At 41.9% G+C, this 21,006-nt stretch overlaps 1 protein-coding gene across 2 annotated transcripts; it reads left to right on the top strand.

Moving 5' to 3' along the window:
- The first annotated feature begins 6,051 nt into the window (after window positions 1–6,051).
- emilin3b (elastin microfibril interfacer 3b) lies at window positions 6,052–20,093 on the top strand. 2 transcript variants are annotated; one of them, XM_010778965.1, is made up of 7 exons: window positions 6,052–6,211; window positions 6,455–6,806; window positions 15,907–16,029; window positions 16,815–17,122; window positions 17,228–17,571; window positions 17,700–18,044; window positions 18,272–20,093. In XM_010778965.1, exons 2-7 carry the CDS (start codon window positions 6,610–6,612, stop codon window positions 19,379–19,381), a joined length of 2,427 nt encoding a protein of 808 aa, XP_010777267.1. In that variant the 5' UTR covers window positions 6,052–6,211; window positions 6,455–6,609; the 3' UTR covers window positions 19,382–20,093. The 2 variants fall into 2 exon arrangements, with proteins under 2 accessions (XP_010777267.1, XP_010777266.1); XM_010778964.1 differs by having other exon boundaries at window positions 6,052–6,806.
- Window positions 20,094–21,006: the final 913 nt, after the last annotated feature.

The raw sequence follows: 21,006 nt of genomic DNA, 5'->3' as shown, positions 1-21,006 counted from the left end.
CCGTTAGCATTTTTCACTAAGGGGTCATTTAGATGCTTCTTATGAGACTTGTGTTTTGGTAAAAATGGTTTATATCGTCAGTTAGCTGAGATTATTTCCGTTAATCTGGTATAACACATTAATAGGTTCTTAAATATTAAGATCCCCTGAGACACAGTGTCCTGGAAAAAAAAAACAGAGTCCCCGCCGGCGGGGACCTTGGGGCTTAACAGGTTAAAGCAGCAGACATGTAGCAGGCTATTCTATTGGCGAGCAATAAAACATCTTAACAAATCTTAGTTATCTTAGTTGCCATTAGGTGTTATCAAAGTCCTGCAAAATGATCCAATATTGACATTCTTGCCTGATGACATGGATGGTTGGTGCAGAAATGTGATCAAAACTTTAAATTATGAAGAAAAACAGTCGGGCCATGATTGTAGCATGAACTGATTGACCGGATTGTAGCTACCCTGTTAGTTTAAGATCACTTTTTCCAACAAAGAGCCACAGATATTAGTAGAAAACCTCAAGCTTTCTCGTCTCTCTCAGATGAAACCTCCAGGAAGTGTACGGGTCCTCTCCAGCTCACACTGGGACTCTGTTTCAGAAGCAACAGTTGTCACATTCTTACAGCCAGGATGCTGCTGCCACCACAGACTCAATGAGGTGCCTCTTTGTCTCACACATGCCCTACTCCTCCTCCCCCTCTCTCTGTGACCCATTCGTTTTCTTTGGATCTTGTTTGAACAGACCTGGACAGTCGGTAAACTCTTGCATACCTGACATGGAGCGACAACGACATGGAGAAGTGCTTTGGGGCTTGTGTGGTTGCAAAGAGAGGAGGAAGAATGGACTGTTGTTGAGTTCGGTTGTATATTTTGAAAGGCCATTCCATTTCCAAACCTACATATTTATGGGTTCATATCCTCTTGGTCCTATTGTGAAAAAAGAAGCTGTTTCCATCACAGGAAGGCCCCTTTGACCCTCGTGAGAATCCTGTGTTTGTCCCCCTTATTTGGGGGTGTGTAACAGCTCAACCCACAATGACCACTTGATGTATTTCTCTTCAAAGCAGGGTAAATAGCATAAGGATACATACAGGAACAGACATCTTGTGATCGTGAGTTTGTATAGGTCTCATCACTCACAGTACATCTGATGGAGAAAATGTTTTTTGAAGTCTAATCTGAAGTCTAATCTGTGCTTGTGATAGTGGACTTTCTGTGCACCCCATATAAATCTTACCATCCCCATGCCAAAATAGAATACTTCCTCTCTCTGGTTAAAACAGCACCAGTGGCTCTTTAAAGCCCGGGAAGTGGAGAGAGTGGGTCATTTATCACTGTCCATCCTGAGCTGCTGTAGATGGTGGCCTGTTTAACTGCTGGTGTCGTTAACAAGCATTTTATAGTGAAAGTGATGGAGGGTCATAAACACCAAGTCATTAAAACAATTGGTTTAATTGCAGGTTAATTTCTTTATTTTTCAGTGTTCCTAAATAAGTGTGCTAGTAAATTCCTTTTTTGCATCTTTTTGTCGCGTCTTTTCCGCACCAGAAGTGCCTCGCTCACTGGCTTTCCCATATCATTGACACTTCCATTTTGTACATAAGTTGACTGATTCTCCTGGTCTTACCCTGAGGATTAGAAAAATAAATGATGGCTGCTTGCCTTGTCTTCAGATTGGGTCACTTCTCAGGTCACTACTGTTAGGAAGGATCAAGTGTCATCCTCATTGCTGAGCTGATGTCACTAAACTGGAATCCATCAATGTTCTCTCCCTCACTATGTCTGTGCCCCCTGTCTCTTAATCTGATAAAAGTCTGTCCCGGAAAAATCCTGGAAAAGACAGACAGCAAAATATGGAGATGGTTCATGGAGAGGTTAGGGGCAATGAAACTAATTGAGTGGTGTCCTGTTTCTCCAAAGTTGATTCATTAACGTTGTCTCTCTTCACTGCAGGACCGTGCGCAGAGACTCCACATACAGATGGCTCCTAGGGGCTAAAGGGAAAAACTGGACACGGGTAGTATGTCACTTGGAACATGATACAATATCCAAGTCAAAAACAATATAACGATGAGGAAATTATACAAAGTGCAGTATAACATGTTTGGTCATAGTCACTGCAGTCAGTGAAAAGCAATATATTTGCCAATGCCCAGAAGGATACAGACTAAAAAATGTTTTTCATGAATTTCATCTCAGATTTCAGACTTTGGATTCAGTCAGGAACAGATAAGGATACTGAAACTACTCACAGATGTAGCACCAAAGACGCATTATTGGCAGAATGAGCCATATATCATACATGAAACACAAGGAAATGGAATTGGGAACAGAACAAATTGAGCAAACCAGACTCATGATCCACTGTTTTGATACACAGATAATTAATTCAAACATGAATTCAATTAAATGTGTTTTTAAAGCTGTAAATAAACCCACACTTGCAGTGAGAGGATCACAGACATATCTCATTGCTCTCTAACATCTGGACAGTGTGCTGGGGCCGACATCTGCTTAAAATTGTGCCAGTCATTTCTTTGAAAAATGGTATTCAGTTCCGAGCTGTCTGCCAGAATAGACAAAGATTTAGAAATAGTTTCCTTTTCACCGTCTTCCTGCTTTTGCAAGGCGACAGTTTCTGATGCGATGGGGTGAATCTTCAGCAGGAGGCTTAACACTTCAGCAGCTTTACACATTGTAGGTCTTTAAATCTTTGCAGCACAAGCAGACAAAAGGAAGCTAAATGAGTCCATACTGTAGAGTAGTGCATACCATGAATGAAATAAGATGAAAGGGTCTAAAAATATATACCAAACTACACACTCCTATCATCTTAGAGCACACTTGAGTCTGAAATATACGTATTTTGGAAAAACTCTCCCACCTGTGTGATGTGGCTCTGCATACTGTGAAACTGTGTGTTTTTCTTTCACACTGACTTGTAAATGAAGAGTAAATACAATGGGGTTAATGGTGTGGGCTCCACACACAGGTGTGAAGGAAAGAACAAATCTTCTAAACAATGCAGAGGCCACTTCAAACTCTGTCCTCTTCCTCCAGGCAGAGTCCTGCACGGGTCTGATTTTCAAGACCCGCTCCCGCCCCGCACCCGCGACGTGCAATACCGAACCCGCCCCGCTACACGCACATATTGCCAATTAGTTCCGCAACCTGACCCGACCCGCCGGCACAAGATCCGCAACCCGACCCGAACCCGCATATATATAAGCAGTGAAAACGTGCAATTATTAACACACGCAGTTGCATATTTGGCTCAAAAAGCCTGGGATGTTGGTTATTTTCTGCATCTAGGATGACACCAAAAGCCTCCCAGACGTTGGATTTCGCTCCTGAGGAAGAGTTATTGAAAATGCTGTATTCTCCGCTAGAGAGCTTCACCTCAGCCATTCAGAATGTGGCGCGCTCAGCAGCAGATTGATGCGCTGCAGAGGTTATGATTATGCTCGGTCCCGCGGGGGAGAGGTCTGAGGATTTAAACATTAAAAAATATATTTATTATGCAACACCCGCAACCCGACCCGCATCATCTTTGTTTTACCCAGAACCGTTGAAAAAATACCACCCGCAAATCACCTTTTTTGCGGGTCACCCGTCGGGTACCCGCGGATACCCGACCCGATGCAGGACTCTGCCTCCAGGTCTTCCTACTCAAGGTGGATTTTAAAATCAACCGCACTCACTGAGAAGTCATGGTTCAGCAGGCCTTCTATCATGCTCCTAGTGATGAGGAACTATGAGAACTAGACCAGATAACATTGTGATTGATGCGGTGCCTGTTTTGGTGTCTTCAGAATTTATAAAGGCAAGATTGAAGAGGCTTTTAAGAGAAACCAATGTGTTTTTTTGTGAAATGTTGTCATATTTTTCCGACCCAAGAGTGCTCAAACTGCCATGAGACGTTAGAGCTATCAATCATTTGCGTGTGTTGGAGTCTATTTTAATATTTTTGTTATGATTCTTTATTTTCTTTCTCATTTTTCTATATGCACAATTGGATGAACAAACAATCCATTACTATCATTACGAAAGTAACTAATGCAATACAAAATTGACAAAATAAACAGAAAATATCTTCTATCTATACAAAGGGAAGAAAGTAAACACTTTTGTAACTATAGTTTGCTTTTGTGATTTTTAATTCTTCAGATAAAAGAACATTGCATCTCAAAATTTAGAAAAAAAGCATCTACAAAAGATTGGGGACATTTTATAGGGCTCAATAAACCTCAATTGAGACACTGATCAGCCACTGACGCTCTCATTAAACTGAATTAGGAAACTGAATTGATTTGAGTTATTCCCAGGGAAAACCTCCTGAAAGACACAGGAGGCAGTTATGCATGAATTCAAGAACAACATGGAAGTGGGGAAAGACATAAGCAGGGGGTCGGGGTGTGGATCGCAACTGAAGCTGTGGCTAGGATTTTTAATGACTGACCGCGGTGAGAGCAAGGAGGAGGTCCATTGTGTCCGGATCTGCAGCGTCTGAGCCGGCTGCATGGCATTGCACACCGGGGCTGAACTTTGATATCCAACTACTCCCAGAGCAGATGGAGTAAGAAAAGGAGAGGGAAAAGGAATAAAATGTATCAGGAATTAACGAGAAAGAAAAACGTATATTGTTGGAGATTGAAGAGAAAGGGGTACGGAGCGGGAGATGTGATGGCAAATGGAGCTAAATCAGAATTAAGAAATAGACCAAGTGTTGTTTGTGTGAGTGTGTGTAAGAAATACAGAGATGGTAAAAGTACACACAACCTTTACTCAAGTAGAAGTACAGATACTCGTGTTTAAAAATACTCTGGTGAAAGTAGAAGTACTGACTAAACTTCTTTACTCGAGTAAAAGTAAATAAATATGGGCTTCAAAATGTACTTAAGTAAAAATTACCCATAACTACCAACTGTTTTATTGATTAACTGGACCTCACTTTATATTAATAGAACAATAATGTCATTGTTAGCTAATGACTGCTTCGATGCTGAACAACGGCAAAATGAGTTTTCATTGGTCCCTCTTCTTTAGAGAAGACCAGGAAATGATGGATACACGGATCATGTTCAAATCAATAGGCACGCAATGACTCTAAATAATAATGATCATGCCACCAAACACAGATTAAGACTAAAGTAACCAGCCTGTTCTGAAAATGTAAGAAGTAGAAAGTACATCTATTTGTGTTAAAAATGTAAGAAGTAAAAAGTCTTCAGAAAAATAAGTACCGTAGTACTGATACCAGAAAAATGTACTTAAAGGTCCCCTATTATACACATTTTCAACGATATATTATAGGTCTCAGATATATATAAAACATGTCTCTGAAGTGTTTGCCTCGAAATATCTAACAGATCACTCATTGTAGCATCCCATAATCCCCCCTGTTTCAGCCCTGTTCCAAAAGTGCTGATTCTCTGTCTGTTACTTTAGATGAAAATAAGGAGCCCCTCCCCACGCCCCTCTGAGAGATATTTGGTAGAAAAAAACACAAAGGTGCTCTATGAGGAGATTCAGGTGATAAGGTGGGCGGGTGTTACCTTGGTTGGTGATTGGCTAATGGTTAAGCCTCTTACACACCGAGCCGATTATCGGTTATTATTACTCAGATTGGTGTGTACTGCACTGTCGTGTCTTTTCGGCCGTGCCGACACCTTCCGCCGCCGATTCGACATGTCAAATCGGTAGTCCTTTGGCATGTCGACATTTCGACATGTCAAACAAATCACTCTGATTGGCTGTTCAGCTAGTGAATCAGTGCATGAGAAGTGAAACGGAAGTGAGGGACCTAAACAAACTATTAAGAAGGCAAATCTGAGATTTCATTTAACTCCAGCTCTCGACACAGGTTCGGGAAAGCCCCATGAGAAACTTTCGGAATCTCTTTACACAGAGGGGACACATGTTTGTGTATAAAAGAAAAACATGCATTTTGCATAATAAGTGACCTTTAAGTAACAAAGTATTTGTACTCCACTACTTCCCACCTCTGAAGAAACAATAAAAGGGAGAGCCACCAACTCATATTAGCTGTCAGTACCCCTCTTGTGCAGAGCAGCGAGGTTGGGGTGGGATATGCAAATAGAGGCTGTCTGCCTGCCCCTTCAGAGGCAGAGAGCGCTGCTGCTTGCACACAGCCTCTCTCCTGCAGAGTGCAGAGGACTCGGAGGCTCCAGCCTAGTCAGCAGGTCCCACCAGTTGCATGTGTATGTATATGGAGCTGACACTCTCTTCCCTCCTCCTTTCCTCTGTCCTGCTCTCCTCTTTCTCTTTACCCCTCCTCCAGCACACCTTTGTGTTGTTTTCCTTGCCCCCCTCCCTCTTCAGCCTCACTAGTTTTCCCTCTGCTCTGTCCGATGTGCTCAGACTGTGGTTAGTGTGTGAAGTGAAGGCGTGCGGCGTGAGATGCTGCTGATGCTACAGCTGTTTGGGCTCCATGTCTCCTTCAGGGCCCGCTGAGAAAGACAACACTGCACGTGAGCCGGGGAACTTCTACCCAACACTCTGAGGAAGCTACAACTATCACTTTTTACAACTTTTTCCTCAACAGCCAGTTCAAGACTGTGGGACAAGTTGTGCTTTTTAAAAGTCTTAAAGAAGAAACATGGAGAAAACAATGAGGACCAAGTTGTGTCATCTGGTTGCAAAGCTCTTTCTCTTAGGAGTGTGGCTATCTGTGGCGGACAGTAAAGGAACTTTCTATGGAGGCCATGTCAGTCCTTTCTATGGGAACAGATTCAACCTGTACAAGGCTGGACTCAACCCTCACCATTCCCCAAACAAGCCCATGACCCGTCACAAGTAAGTGCTCCTTTTTGGACATGTCAGAGGCGCTAGTGCAGGTTTTATTTCCCTTCCCACACCGCAGGGTATTGAATTCAAACAGGCATTCCAAGTAGCTAGAGTGCTTCAAGCAGGACCCACCTCATACTGTATTCCCCCTGAGAAACACATATCACCAGCGAGTATGCAGAAATATGGTTTTAGTTAGGGCATCGTCTTGGTAACAGATCCCTGAATTGACTCTCTGTTTCTCCCTTACTCACCACCCGCCCTTTTCTGTGGTTCACACCTAAAACCATCTGTGATTAACAATATAGAGAAACAAATACATGCTGCATTATGAAAACAGAGCTGTCTTTATTGCCTTTATGATTTAGTGAAGGGGGTGATGAGTTGATTGATTGATTGATCACTAATTCAGCCCTTCTGTATGTATCAGTGTGGTTGGAAAAAGGGGTTCATAAAGAGACAAGTCTTACAGTGCAGCTGGACACCCGCTGACAGAGGGGAGTGGTACCTCTTATCTCCAATCAATACTTGACACAGTCTCAACAGAGCGCATTGAGATTACTGTTGAAAGCTTGATTTTTATCTATTCATTTCTTTCTTTAATTTTCTTCTTTCTTCTGTCAAACTCTTCCAAAATCAGCAAGTAGAGGTAAAAGGATATTTTCAGTTTTTATTCAGTGATCTGTGATGCATGTCAAAACATTGGAATCATATCGTCAGAACAGTCAAACTACATGAGCAGTGGGGAAAACCAATCCTAAGCAACGCATGATGCACTTTAAAGCCATGAAGCTGTGAGATGAAACGGAGTCTTGTGGATATATTTTGCCTGGATGGCAGATTTTTGGACTGTGGGGCTCTTTCACTCGGTCCTCCCTTTCCCGTCTCTTTTGCTTGGCTTCCCCCGAGAGCTGTTATGTCTTTGGACAGCTCCCCAGCTACCTGCTGCTTCACTCAAACTGCCACTGAACACTGCTGATCGCCCAGCCCTGCTCCGTCTGTTATGTGCACACACCTCACCAAAAACAGCATCCCTCATCCCGAATGCAACACCCATTTTTGGTCTTTAGCCTAACAAAATAACTCTTATCTATCTCCTTACTTTCATTTCTAGTTATCGTGTCATCATATGGTTACAATTGCCAAAATTCACTTCTTCTCTTATTGCCTCTACTGTATGCAATACATCTTATTATTCCTTATATTTAATATGTAAAACTTTGCTGTTCATGTCTTGTTGAAGAACTGCATGCTGGTGGCTTATGGCAGTAGCATCCAGTTATTTTTTTACAATGACACCAGAGAAGTCTATTTATATTCAAGCATGCCAATTAATGCCAAATAAATGTCCAAGCCTGAAGCCCAAGAATGATTGATAGACCAATAGATTAATTGTTGTTTTAGATTGTTCTATTTTAAAGTAGCTGACCAGTCTTTGCAAATGGTCAGTATTTGTTGGTAGCTGGTCATATTTCCCCACATGTGTCTGGCTCCAACTATAGTGTTTATACAGGAGTTGCTGACCCACCTTGGACACAATGGGCCCCGGGGACGGGTCAGTGTCAGACCACCACCACAGATATACGAGCAAAGCTGTTTTTGTCCTGGACTGGCCACTGGAAATAGACACTTAAAAATAACACATGTGTGCTCTGACAAGGGTGTGTGTGTGTCTGTGTGTGTTAAGTGTGTGTCCATGTATGTAACGTGGAAAGTTTGTTTGTGTGTATTTTTGTGAAGGATTACACTGGTATGCTTTTACAGCTTGTAAATACGAACTCTTGTGTCTTACCGACTGCAGTCACAAGGACAAAACACTTCTGTCTTTTAGTGAGGTACTAAAACAATTCTCAGCTGTTGGAGCCTTTTTTACTTTGTGTTGAATTATCTATGTTATGGCAACAGAGCGAGTTATTTGATTTCACACTCTTTCCTTTTACTCAGTGCAACTGTTGCTTTATTGATAAAGATATACGGCCCTGTAGTCACCGACTGACATTTTAGAAAGTTACAATACTGTACCTGTCACAGCTTTATTGCAATAAGCCTACACGGGCTATGGCTAAAACTGTCCAGGCTTAGCTCAGATTTTCCAGATTTTAATATTCTTCCCAGGCTTTGGCAAGGTTGTAAAGTTTCATGATGCTCATGTTTTTTACATTATATACCATTATTTTCCAAGAGCAAATAAATATATCTCTGGTTTTATTATTATTAACTGGTTAGGTTTGGCAAGTCCAAAGAACAGATCTACTTCTATTTGTTATTTTATGTATCAAATTCCTTGCATAGTTTTAATAATAATAAAGGAAACAAGCTAACTAAAATTGTGTATAGCATCACATATAATGTGTCTCACCATGTTATCATGTAACTACCACTATAACAGAACATATCAAAACAACAGGTGAAACATAATCCAAGAGCCAAACAGTCATCACTGGGACATTAGTATAAATCAATTAGGATCCCAGCAGATGCCACATGCCTTCACTGATCAGATTAGAGAGATATCCCAGGGCTTTTTGATGATGAATTGGACAGAGATCAAGGGGGTAAAGGTCAGTGAGTTGGCAGAGGTTAGAGGTTGTGGGTTGCTGTTGTAAGTTTGTGTTGAGTGTCCAGTGGAGGACAAGACTGGAGCCAATCTCCTGCTAAGGGTCACAGAGGCTGGGCAGTGAACTACAGAGCTCATCACCAACATGCATCTGACTGGCTTTCACTGACCTCTGCTCAGATGTTGAAATTGAAAGTGAAATTCCAGTTCACCATCTACTAGGCTAATGCATTCACAATATTACATTTTCCTTATAACTGTGATGATTCAATATCAACGTTAACATGTTTTAATATAATTATGATCATATGATGTCATAGATGGACCAAAATCTGTTGCCTATCTCCACATTGCCCATCAAAATGTAGACACATTCCTATTTAAACTATAGAAAAGAATAGCTTGACATTTAGTTAATTAATCTTTAGTAAAGAATGAGAAAAAAGCAATCATGTTTGAGCTTTAAAAGCGTTGGCAACCTTGTTTGCCTTTGGAGAGAGTCAGGCTAGATGTCTCCTCCTTCTTATAATCTTTATAATTAAGTGGCAATCCTTAAGATTGTAGTCCTGGTTGATTCGGAAACCTTCTGGTTTAAGCTTAATCTTCAGCTACCAAACAGGAGTCGTATTGATCTTCTTGTCACATTCTCTGCAAGAAAGCAAACAGGAGCAATTTCTCACAATTCCTTCACATGTGTGAAAAGTTCAAAAGTTGGATTTGGCAGCTTAAATTCAGGCACTGTACCAGACCATTGTGGTGAAGGAAGAGCTGAGCCGTGTGGCAAAGCTGTCGATCTACAATCCAACCCCCATCTGTGGCCATGAGCTTTGAGTTTTAACCAACAGAATGAGTTTTCTTCCTTGTGGTGGCTGGGCTCACCCTTAGAACTAGCTTAAGGAGCTCAGACATCTGCAGATTGAAGTAGAAGCACGGCCCCTTGGCCACTTTGTCAAGTCCTAACGTTTAACCCGGCAAGGTCTAGCAAAACGGTGTTAAATGAACAAAGTTTAAACATTTTAAATGAGGTTTTTTAGCTCTCTTTGAATAATAAATGGTCCTATCAGTCCGAAAATATGTCCTTTTGCTTTGTACAGCAGCTCTGTGTAACACATTGCTTTTGATTAATTCCCAGACACATTCAGTGCAATGAACCTTACAATTCCTTTTTAAAAACCCTATTATTTCAAGAACACTGTGCGCTATTCTTACACAAAGAAGATTATGTGCTTTGGGAAATGCCTGAGGATAAGTTGTGTTTTTTCACTACCGGTGTTTGAGCCTCTTAAAGTACTCCAAGAGAGAAACAGAACAAAACAACTTTAAAAAGTATAGGACTGTCCATTAAAGCAAGCGCAAAATGATCTATAATGAATAGAAACTAACAGCTACAAGTTGTAAACATATTTGGATGGTTTCATAGCTGTAGTGAGAATTAGAGGCAGATTGCCAAAAGTAAGCACATGTGAAAGTAATGGTCTGCCTTAGGGCTATAATAACTAGAGCTGGCATTGGAGCTGACTCTTTCTTTGCATGTCAGAGTGATCCCATTGGTTCTACAGCTGGGAGTATCACGTCTTTCCTTTAACCTTAATCAGTAGCCACAAGAGCAACGTCAATCAACCCTGCACCATGGGGCCTTCAAGTCCTGCCAGTTGGCTAGAAATAGGTTTCATTAAAAGCGTATATGGAAAGAGATGGGCCCTGGAGAAGAGCGGTTAGCCTATAGACACGGTTGTTAAAGGTGCTATTAAAGTTTGCATGGTTTTCTATCTGGCCTTCTCCAGTCATAAATCTGTCCGAGTGATAAGCGGTGGCCTGGGTTCAAACAGTCAGGAACCCTGCATGTGAAAGAACGGTCAGTTGTAAGGAAGGTGAGCACTTTAGTACCAAAGCGTCAAAGCAACGAGGGAAAAGCGGCAACTTTAGAAAGCCGGGGATTTCAGGATCATGAGGCAACACAGGGGGGCTTCTTGAAAAATCTTAAGAAAGTAAAAAAGAAAAAGGCAGACATATTAGAAACAGAGAAAGGAGCAGGACTGGTATGCTTATAAAAGTAAACAGAGATAACCTGCACTTTGCAGATTTTTCAGAAAAAATGTAGAGGGAGGTTTTGAGAAAAAAAGGGGGATAGAAAGGTGAGTTGTTTTGGGCCCAGCAGCGGGTGGAGGTCTAGCAGCAATAATATTTACCAAAAGGCTCCCCATGAGAAACTGAGATGGGAATTCTGCTTTTCCCATGGGAGGATCTGAAACGATTTAGGAACTGTAATGCTATACTGGAAATATTTACAGTGGGACCAGACTTGCAGTCAAAAAATGACACGCTCTATTGACAGAAAAAAGACAATATTGTGGTGTTAAAATGGGGAAGTGTATTAGGAGTGGGGCAAGAGAAACAGTAAGGATGGCTTTTGATATTTATTGGAGAGAAAGAGACGTATGTCAGATAAAGGTGAGAGGAGAAAAAGAGAGTTTAATACACGGATGAATTTGAAGGTATGTAGAGTCAATTGGGGTTGGGTGGTTCAGTGAGGGTGTGGATCAACTGGAGACTTGTTTTCCTTCGAGTTTGGGTGTTTTTCTTGATGTTTTCTGTGGAATTCTACTTGTTTCCCTTAACACACATACAAGAAAAAAAGATTATGTATAAGAAAAAATGGTTAGAAATGTGTTCATATTATCAGAAATCTCTCAAATACCATTTACTGTAGTTTTAGATCATACAAAAGAAACCAATGAGCATTTTTTGAATATGTACAGTGAAATAGTCAAATAGGCAATAAGTAACGCTTGACTCAGACCTGGCTCAACATTCTTCAAGGCATAATTCAGTCTTAAACTGCATACAAGACGAGTGGAATGTAACCACATTAGATGCATTACATGAGGTGGGTAAATTCAGTCAAGATAAGCATTCTAATCAACTGCTACTACAAACTGTTAGCTGGTGTTAAGCGCCATTTGTTAGCCTGTTTACACACTGAGACGGTGAACATGTAAAACATGACATTATACCATCAGCTTTTTTAACAATGTCATTGTGAGGATTCTAGCATGCTGGCATTAGCATTTAGCTCAAAGCATCACTGTGGAATCTGGCATTGTATAAACTGTAAGGATTTACAAACATATGTTGGTGTCTTTCTTTACCTCTCACTTTACACTATTATTTTTCTAGCTCTGGTCCTCCGTCCAGATGCTTTTGTCTGTCCTTGGGGCAACGTTATATTTTAAGGCTCATAATGCCTTTCTGCCCTAAAGCCAAGGAAAAGTTCACCTGCCCTCAGTTGACATCTTTAAATCATGTTTGAACACTAATTTGTCCCTGACCCATAAATCAGATTGAGCTCTAACCATGATGCCTTAAAAAATGTAAAACCTGCAGATGTATGTTGTGTTTTTATTAAAACTGTTGATGCTAATTATCTTTTGCATGGGTATGGTATGGTATGTTGCCCAATGTTATTTTAGTCGTAAATCATGTTGTTTCAAACTCCGCAGCTTTTACGGTCTAGCACTTACTGGGTTATCTTGTGCGGTCCACCGCTCCCATCTGTCACTATTGAGTGCTAAACATTGGAAAGTATTTATACGCTTTGAACCAGTATCTCTGTGCCACTGGCTGAGAGATGAGGTGTGAAAATAGACCAGAGGAGGCTCCTTTTTCTCGTTCCTTTCCATAATCTTCGGATCATAATAGATGAGAACTTCTCATCCCTTTATCCTCAAAGTGTCCCGATTAGTGCTGTCATCTGCAGACTGGAGATCATCCAGACATGCATTAGCAGGCAAAACAAATGTCTCACCTACCTGGCAACATTTCAGACGGCCTGTCTCTTCTCACATATGACCACTTGCTCATTATGGTTCGTATTTCTCTCGATAAAGCTCATGTAATCCTTATCCTGAAAAGCTGTGTGTTCCCTGTGGATATGAGATAAAAGGGCCATGCGGTGTGTATTATATGCGCACATGTGTTAGAAGATATCAGTGTCGGTGCAGCTGACATACACTATCACGATCTCTCAATTGGAACCTCAACTTTCATCCAATAAAGATTAGTTTTTACACAGCACAAGTAGTGACCTTCAGTTGCACTGGTCGACACTGCGGTGCAGAGGGACAGGATTTATCTCAGCGCTTGACTTTGATTCTCACAAATGCCAGAACCCCTCTGTCTGCAAGACACTGAGGATAAAATATCACTCTTGAACCTAAATGACATTGACAGATCTGTTAAAACCGGCAAAGAGCAGACTGGGGAGAGAAAGGCAGAAACAGACACTAGGAGAAAGTCTTTTTTCAACCCATGAACATCTGGATTCCTGAACTTTTCGGGCATTGTAAGTAGTTTGAAAGCCATTGTCCACCCCCCACCCTGATGTGCACCTGACAACCAAATATGGTGATCATTTTTCACTCCACTGATTTGCTCGGCCTATAACGGAGAAGGGGTCCCATACTTACTGTATTGAATACACAGACAAATGTGTGTACTGCTCTCCATCAACGGTCATAAGTCCTTGTATGCTTGTAAAAGTTTTTCTAATTCTCACATTCACAAAAACAAAGTCATAAAGATTTGTGTCGGATTCAATAAATCTGTCATTTATGAGGAGGAAGCCATTTATTTTAGATAATATTACAATTTTACAATATCAAACTCAGAGCTTTTTAAGCTACTTGTGTTTAAACTTCTCTGAATGAAGTGTCATCAAATGTTCTTAATCCAGGAATCCCTTTTACTGTCACCACCTAAATGTGATTGTCTACATGTATTTTTCATATGTTAGAAATGAATTTATGACATTTATTTTGGCACAAAGGCTCTGTGTAGCAGCAAATGAGAGCAGAGGGAGTGATCAGTGTTGACCCACCTCCAGGGGTCGTAAAGAAAAGAGGCCTGCAGTTGGGGTTGTGCAACATAAAAGAATGAAAGCAAATTGTTTGCAGCATTGTAACAGCGGCAATACACGACTGGGCGGGGAAATACCACGTGAGTTTGTTATGAGTTTTAGTGAGAGGGAAATTGTGCCTGCAATGATGATACAGTGTTGGACTTACGACCTTCATTTCATTTACCTAAGCACCACCTGATACATAAAAGAACGTTCTAACCTTGTGTCTTTAGCTAAACTGCAGCAGCCAGTAAATTGTCTGTGTGGGTTTAAAGTTGTTTAAGAGCTCCCGTCATACCACATCAGTTTAGGTCATAACTGCCACTTCCTTAACAACCCATGACCTGGCAGCAGGTTGTCAGGCTGGTATCAAAGGAGCTCTGTCATTTTGACTCCTGCCCTTTTCCTTCCACCGCTATTAACATATGTCAACACGCAGAGAGTGTGACACACACACAGACACACACAAATGCTGTCAACACAGTCAATGATTTGTATAAAGCAGCAGCAGTGCCGCGGTTTCTCACAGTTTCTGACAGGCCGCCTGTAAGCCCTCTGAACCTGTTAACTTGGCATGCAGAAGCTCCTCAGCCCCCGTCCCCCTTCCTGCTCCTCCAAAAACCTCTATTTGTCCCAAAACAGCTGTGGAGCAAACGTAAAGTACTGCATGTGTTGCTAAACGTTCCCCTCTGAATGTAAGAAATGCTTCACATGCGAGTCTAAAGAGTGCAGATCATCGTTTCCTGTGTTGCGCAGCGGCCAGGGGAACATTTAGCAGTTGCTATAGCTGCACTGGCAATGAAGAAGGAGAAGAAGAGAGAAGGTCCAGATCCAGCATGATGCAATAACTACTCAGTTATTGTGAAGTTATTATGTGTTGGATAATGGACATATCTGAGAACTCCTGGGGATGAAAACAGTCTGGATGATATTCCATGATGTTGGCTCAAATAACTAAATATGTCAATAATAAATGTGTTTTGAATTGCTAAATCACCATTTTTAACTAAAAGGAGACATAAGAAGCATTCAGGCAAAGCTCAGCAAAAAATCTTCTTTCATCACGCTGATTAATGCCAAAGGGATCCATAAATATAAGACTTTTTAAATAAAACAGTGGAAGATCACTTACATTTATGAAGCTCTTCTTTGAAAACTACTCCAGCTTGTAAGTTCTGGTTATAATTAACCCCTAAAAAAGGCAATTTGAAATCGATATTATTAAAATGTTACATAAGATAGACAAGTTGTGTTTATGAAACACTAGGGTGGTGATGAAAAGAGAGGCCTCATATCTGAATGACATATTTGTCAGTAAGGAATAATCTCATCACCCAGCTGGAGGGGGAGTAGCAGCAGTGCTTTGTAGGGACATATTACTAAATAGGACAAAGTTATTTAAACAAATACTTCTTTGCTTAAAGTGAGACATTTTTGAAAGAAGAAATGACATATTCTTATGTCAAAAGTGTAAATGATAAGCAATAAAACAGTCTCTAACTTTTTCAGCAAAGACTACTAGCATTAATACACATCATTTGACAGGTATGGAGCCGAAAAAGTCCCTTTTCATCTTTTATATGAGAGAGAGGGGTATTGCCAGTTGATATGTCAGTGCTGAAACTAATTATGATGTCACTCTACTGTGTCCACAGAAACCACTGTGCCTTCGTGGTCCAGAAGAACATCACATGCATCATGCAGGATGGAGTGTCCACCTACGTGAAGGCCGAGTACACCACCAAGTGCATCTGGGGTCAGAAGTGTTCTGTTGTCATGTAGGTTTTCCAAAAATATGTATCACAAAATGCAATACAGGAAACGGCTAATGTTGTACCCGATAACATTAGCCTTATATAATATATTTTAAGCTTAAGTCCTAAGGAGCTTTGTTGTGAAGTAAAACATGTGCTGTAATTACTTCAAGAGAAACTGCAGCATGTGGACTCATTGGTGAATATAATCTATATCAATGCTGCCCTCTGGTGTTCGTATCATGTGATGTCAGTATGACTGCAGATCTTCAGCTGCTTGAACATCTGTGTTATTAAGAGTTATTTTATCATGCCAATAGGGGCTAAATACTTATATAATAGTAAAATGTATGTACGGTCCTACAAAACGAGGTCTGGAATAATACTTTAACTAGACTTTAACTTTATCTACTGCAGATTTACGAGTGTGTTTCTGCATGTGTGTGGGTCCATCCACGTAGACATACTCATTAAGCTTTCTAGATGTGACTTAAAATATCAAATACACAGGAAATGAAAGGGGGGCTTTTCCCTTTCAAAAAAGTGTGGATGTTGGTGTGTGTGTGTGTGAGCGAGAGAGAAAGTTGCTTCAATCCTCTGATGCCGCATCATTTAAATGATTTAGACGTAATCTCCTAATCTCCCTCTAATCTGTATTTGATCCCATAAAGAACAACCTTCATCCCTTTATCTCTGATGTGCACCTCACACCCTCTGACCTGGCTCTGTGATCCTAATTAGGAAAAACAAATGCTTCACTTCTGGTATCATTCCTCGTTGTTCACACGTTTTTGTTCTGTCCCCTTCAGGTACAGGACATTCTACAAGCCAACGTACAAGGTGGGTTATAAAACAGTGAGCGAGCTGGAGTGGAGATGTTGTCCCGGCTACTCAGGAGAAAACTGCTATGATGGACCCACGTCGTTGCCTGACGTCATGGGTGGGGGTTTGCCCCACCGGCCAGGAACGAAAGGCTTCCCCCACGGCCCTAGACCCCCTGTGGACCACAGGCCTGGAGGAGGCCAGCTGGAGCCTGGTAGACCCTTCCCCGCTGTGCCTGACCTCAGACCAATACCCTCAGGACACCTTCCTACTGGTAATGGAAGACCAAACTATGGTGAGAACATAACAATATATTGTAAAGCCTGAGGTACATCGTTTTTTTCTTTATTTAAAAAGAAAATCCTCCATTGTCCTTTTTGTTTTATCCCTGGAAATACAGGAAACAGATTTGGGATTTCAGGAGTGACTGGTGAACGTTTGGACCGTATGGAGCAGGATCTGCGGCGCCTCACACAGGGTCTGGACACTCTCAACGGGGTGGTGGTCGGCCTCGAGGAGCGCCTGCGCACATCTCTCCGGGAAGATACAAACAAAGTGTTGCTGTCCCTGCTACCAAACGCTCCCCGGCTGCCTGACTCTACAGTGGGATTCGGGGTGTTCCCAGATGGGACTCCTGATGGACTTGAAGGAGAAAGCTTCAATGGATTTGGAGACTTGGCAGGGAGGGTTACGGAAGTGAAGGATGAGCTGCGAGCCAAAACTCACATTTTAGAGGAGATTCAGGTACTGGTACCATTTGTATGTCCAAAGATGATGGACACAGATCTCTACAGATGGTTCAGGTCTCAGTTCACCTTCGCCCTCCTTTATTAAATCCAACTTTTCTTCCCTTCTCACCTGTTTCTCCTTAGGGGATGGTCCTGGGTCATGATGGCCAGCTGAAGAGGCTGTTAGGCGGAGCTGGAGGGAGGCCTATCTCTGGCTCCTCTTTTAATGTGGAACAGATCCTGGATGCCAAGCTGGCTGGCGTACGAGCTGAGATCCTTGATGGATTTGAGCGCCGTCTGACCAGCCTGGAGACCCACTGTGACGAGAGGATTGGGGCGGTGAAGAACCAGTGCCATAGGGAGCACATGGACGGCCAGGAGCAGATGCAGCAGTCTCTAGATGGACGAGAGACCGGGATCAGGGAGGAGTTGGGCACTTTGCAGGCTCAGATCCAGGGCCTCACTCTCACTGAGAGCTGCTGTGGACAGGTATGACATTGATGTGATCACCAATTCGTCAAGTAAATAGTCCATAAATATATACCTAGTTTATATATATACTTAGTTTTTGGTATAGATACATTTTTTGGCCAGAATGCTTGATTGATTTCTTATCATTTCTCAATCGTCTCTACAGAGAAGTGACATTTTATCTCTCAGGTCTAATTTAAATTGTATTGGTTTGTTAATGAACTCATAAATGATTGTTTTTGCAGGTAAACAGTTTGTCCCAGCGTGTGCTGCTGCTGGAGGAGTCTGTGAAAGGTTTGACAGAATCTCAGAGACAGCTCCAGACTGCTCTCGCTGACCAGAGCATTCACGTGGAGACACTGATCGAGACCCGTCTGCTGGACATAGAGGTACGCCTTAATTCTACAGAGGGTGGATTTGATGGTGGGCTGCCCGGTGGTCTGGACGGCTTCAAGAGCATATTGGAGGACAAGCTGAAGACCCTGGAGGAGAGAGTGTTTGTAGCCGTGGAGGAGCTGAGTAATGCCACTGCTCCGGCCCTCCTGGAGGGTCAGGTGGTCCCAGCACTGGAGACGGAGATCGAGTCTGTGAGGAGGAGAGTGGAAGGAGACCTGGATGGCATTCAGAAACAATTAATAGATCTGGAGCTTCTCTGCACCTCCTCTTGCGCGCCCTCCAACCAGCCAGCAGGGGGTGTCAGTGTCACTGAAGTAGAGGAGGCGTGTGAAGGGATGGAGAAGAAGATGACTGACCGCCTTGATACACATTCCAACCAGCTAGACCGCCTTAACAGAACCCTGCAGAACATGTTCTTCCACATCGCACAGGCGGAATCAGAGGGCAACGTCCATGGAGAGATCACCCTGCTGAAGGTCAACATCAACTCTGTGAACCGCACTCTGAAGGGCCTGAAGGACTCTATCAGATTCATTGCAAGTGAAGTGGGCAGCGCGAACGCCTCCTGGGAGCAGAGAGAGCACCAGATAGTCAATCAGGTGCAAGGAATCACCAGGCTGGTGGGCCACCAAGCCTCACTCCTGGGGTCCGGGGAGAGGAGGTTGGCCCAGCTGAAGGGAGAGTTGGTTTCCCTAAAGAGACGGCTGTCTGGGGAGCTGCAGGGCTGCCGGAGCACAGCCATAGAAGTGCAGAAGGAGGTAAAGGACGTTGACAGCAGGGTGAGCCAGGTGGAGGGGCAGTGCAGCAGCCTGAGTGAGCTGGCAGAGCACCTGGAGAGGATCAGGGCAGAGCTCGAGAGACACTCAGACTCCTATCTGTCCGAAGTGAATGGCACCCTGGCCGCCCATTCAGAACAGCTAGCGGAATTGAAAGGGGAGGTCAAAGACTGCCAAAAGTAGGCAGCCAACCAAAAAGGAGACCAGTAGCATCTGAGCTACAGAATATTTTCAAAAAGAGACTTGTGTGCGATCGAGTGACTTCCTCTGTTTCTCTCCTCTTTCTTTTAAATCCCATCTGCACAGATGAAAATGAACTGAACCGGGGGAAATCCTTTCCCAAAAGTTCCCCCTTCCCCTCCCGAGGTTCTGGGTGTTTAGTTAAATGAAGTGAGGAGAGGAAGTCACACAATACAAAGACACACTTATGGTTGTATAGCTGGGCAATATGTTCCCTTGAGATTTTATTCTATAGGGCATTTGATTTTTTCTCTAATCATGATTGTTTTGTTTTACATTCTATCTTTTTTAACTTATATAAAGTGACTGCATTGTTCTAATGTCAAACTGTTGGTATTAGAGTAATGGTCAAACAAAGTGGATGAAATGGGACTAATACGCTGCTATGGGTTTCTACTGACAAGCCCACTTGACATCCTGTGTGTGGACACTTGTTTGGTCTTTTTTTCATACTGTATGTCCATTTGGTGCTATTTACGTTTTTGTAAACTTCCCTGTTACACATTTAAAATGATATGTATTTCTGCTTTGACAGTTGTGTTTGTATATGCCGCAGTGCTTCAAATTGCATGGAAATTCCAAAACTCACCTTTAGGGGAGAGTGACAACACATTACATGGCATGGTAAAGATTACAATAAATACAATTTAAAACACTTCCTGGTGGCAGTGTTTTTAAGACACAGTGAGGCAAAGTGGGATTTTTTGTAAATTGTGTTTCCAATTATTCTTAAATAAAAAGACAACTTTATCTCAGTAAGAAGAATTGTTACAATTATAATTTATTTTATTTGTAAATTTTTCCACATATTTTTATTAATGGTCAATATTATCTCTATAATATAAACCCATTTATAAATAATCAACTGACAAATATGAGAAAATAGAAAAAACAAAACAATATGTGAGACCAGATTTTGTCACACAATTAGGATTTTATGAGTTTTTGGATTTATTCTGCAGTATATTAAACTGCAAACCTTCTTAACATCACTGTCAATACCTGCATTTGTGACCCTACCTTAGTACTGTGGAGGCGCCATGTTTGATAACAGCTATTCAAATAAAGCCTTTGACTAAGTATCATAAAAAAATCTGCCATAGCAAGCTGAAATTCCAAATAAGGTAAAAGAATCTGACTAACATTCGTATCATTTATTTTTCTAGAGGCAGATACATATCAACGTCCTATGAGCAGTAATTAAAATGAACTTGCTAAGATGTGGTTTGGTGGGTTAAATATACTACCGTTACTACGTTATTTCGGACTATAGGCGCACTGAATATAGCGCCAGCAGGTTATATTCAGGTTGCGCCTTATAGTCCGAAATTTACGTGTATATTTAACCCAAACCACATCTTGCAAGTCATTTTAATTACGCTATAGGACGTGATATTATCTGCCTCTAGAAAAATAAAGATACGAACTGTTGTCAGATATCTTTACCTTATTTGAATTTTCATGCTATTGCGATTTTTATGATACTTAGTCAAAGGCTTTATTTGAATAGGGCTGTTATCAACATGGCGCCTCCGCCATACTAGTAGGGTCACAATCAGGTATTGACG

The sequence above is a fragment of the Notothenia coriiceps genome, unplaced genomic scaffold (genome assembly GCF_000735185.1).
Source record: "Notothenia coriiceps isolate Sejong01 unplaced genomic scaffold, NC01 NC01_scaffold00019757, whole genome shotgun sequence".
NCBI classification, from domain to species: Eukaryota; Metazoa; Chordata; class Actinopteri; order Perciformes; family Nototheniidae; genus Notothenia; species Notothenia coriiceps.
This window is presented reverse-complemented; position numbering and strand designations above follow the sequence as displayed.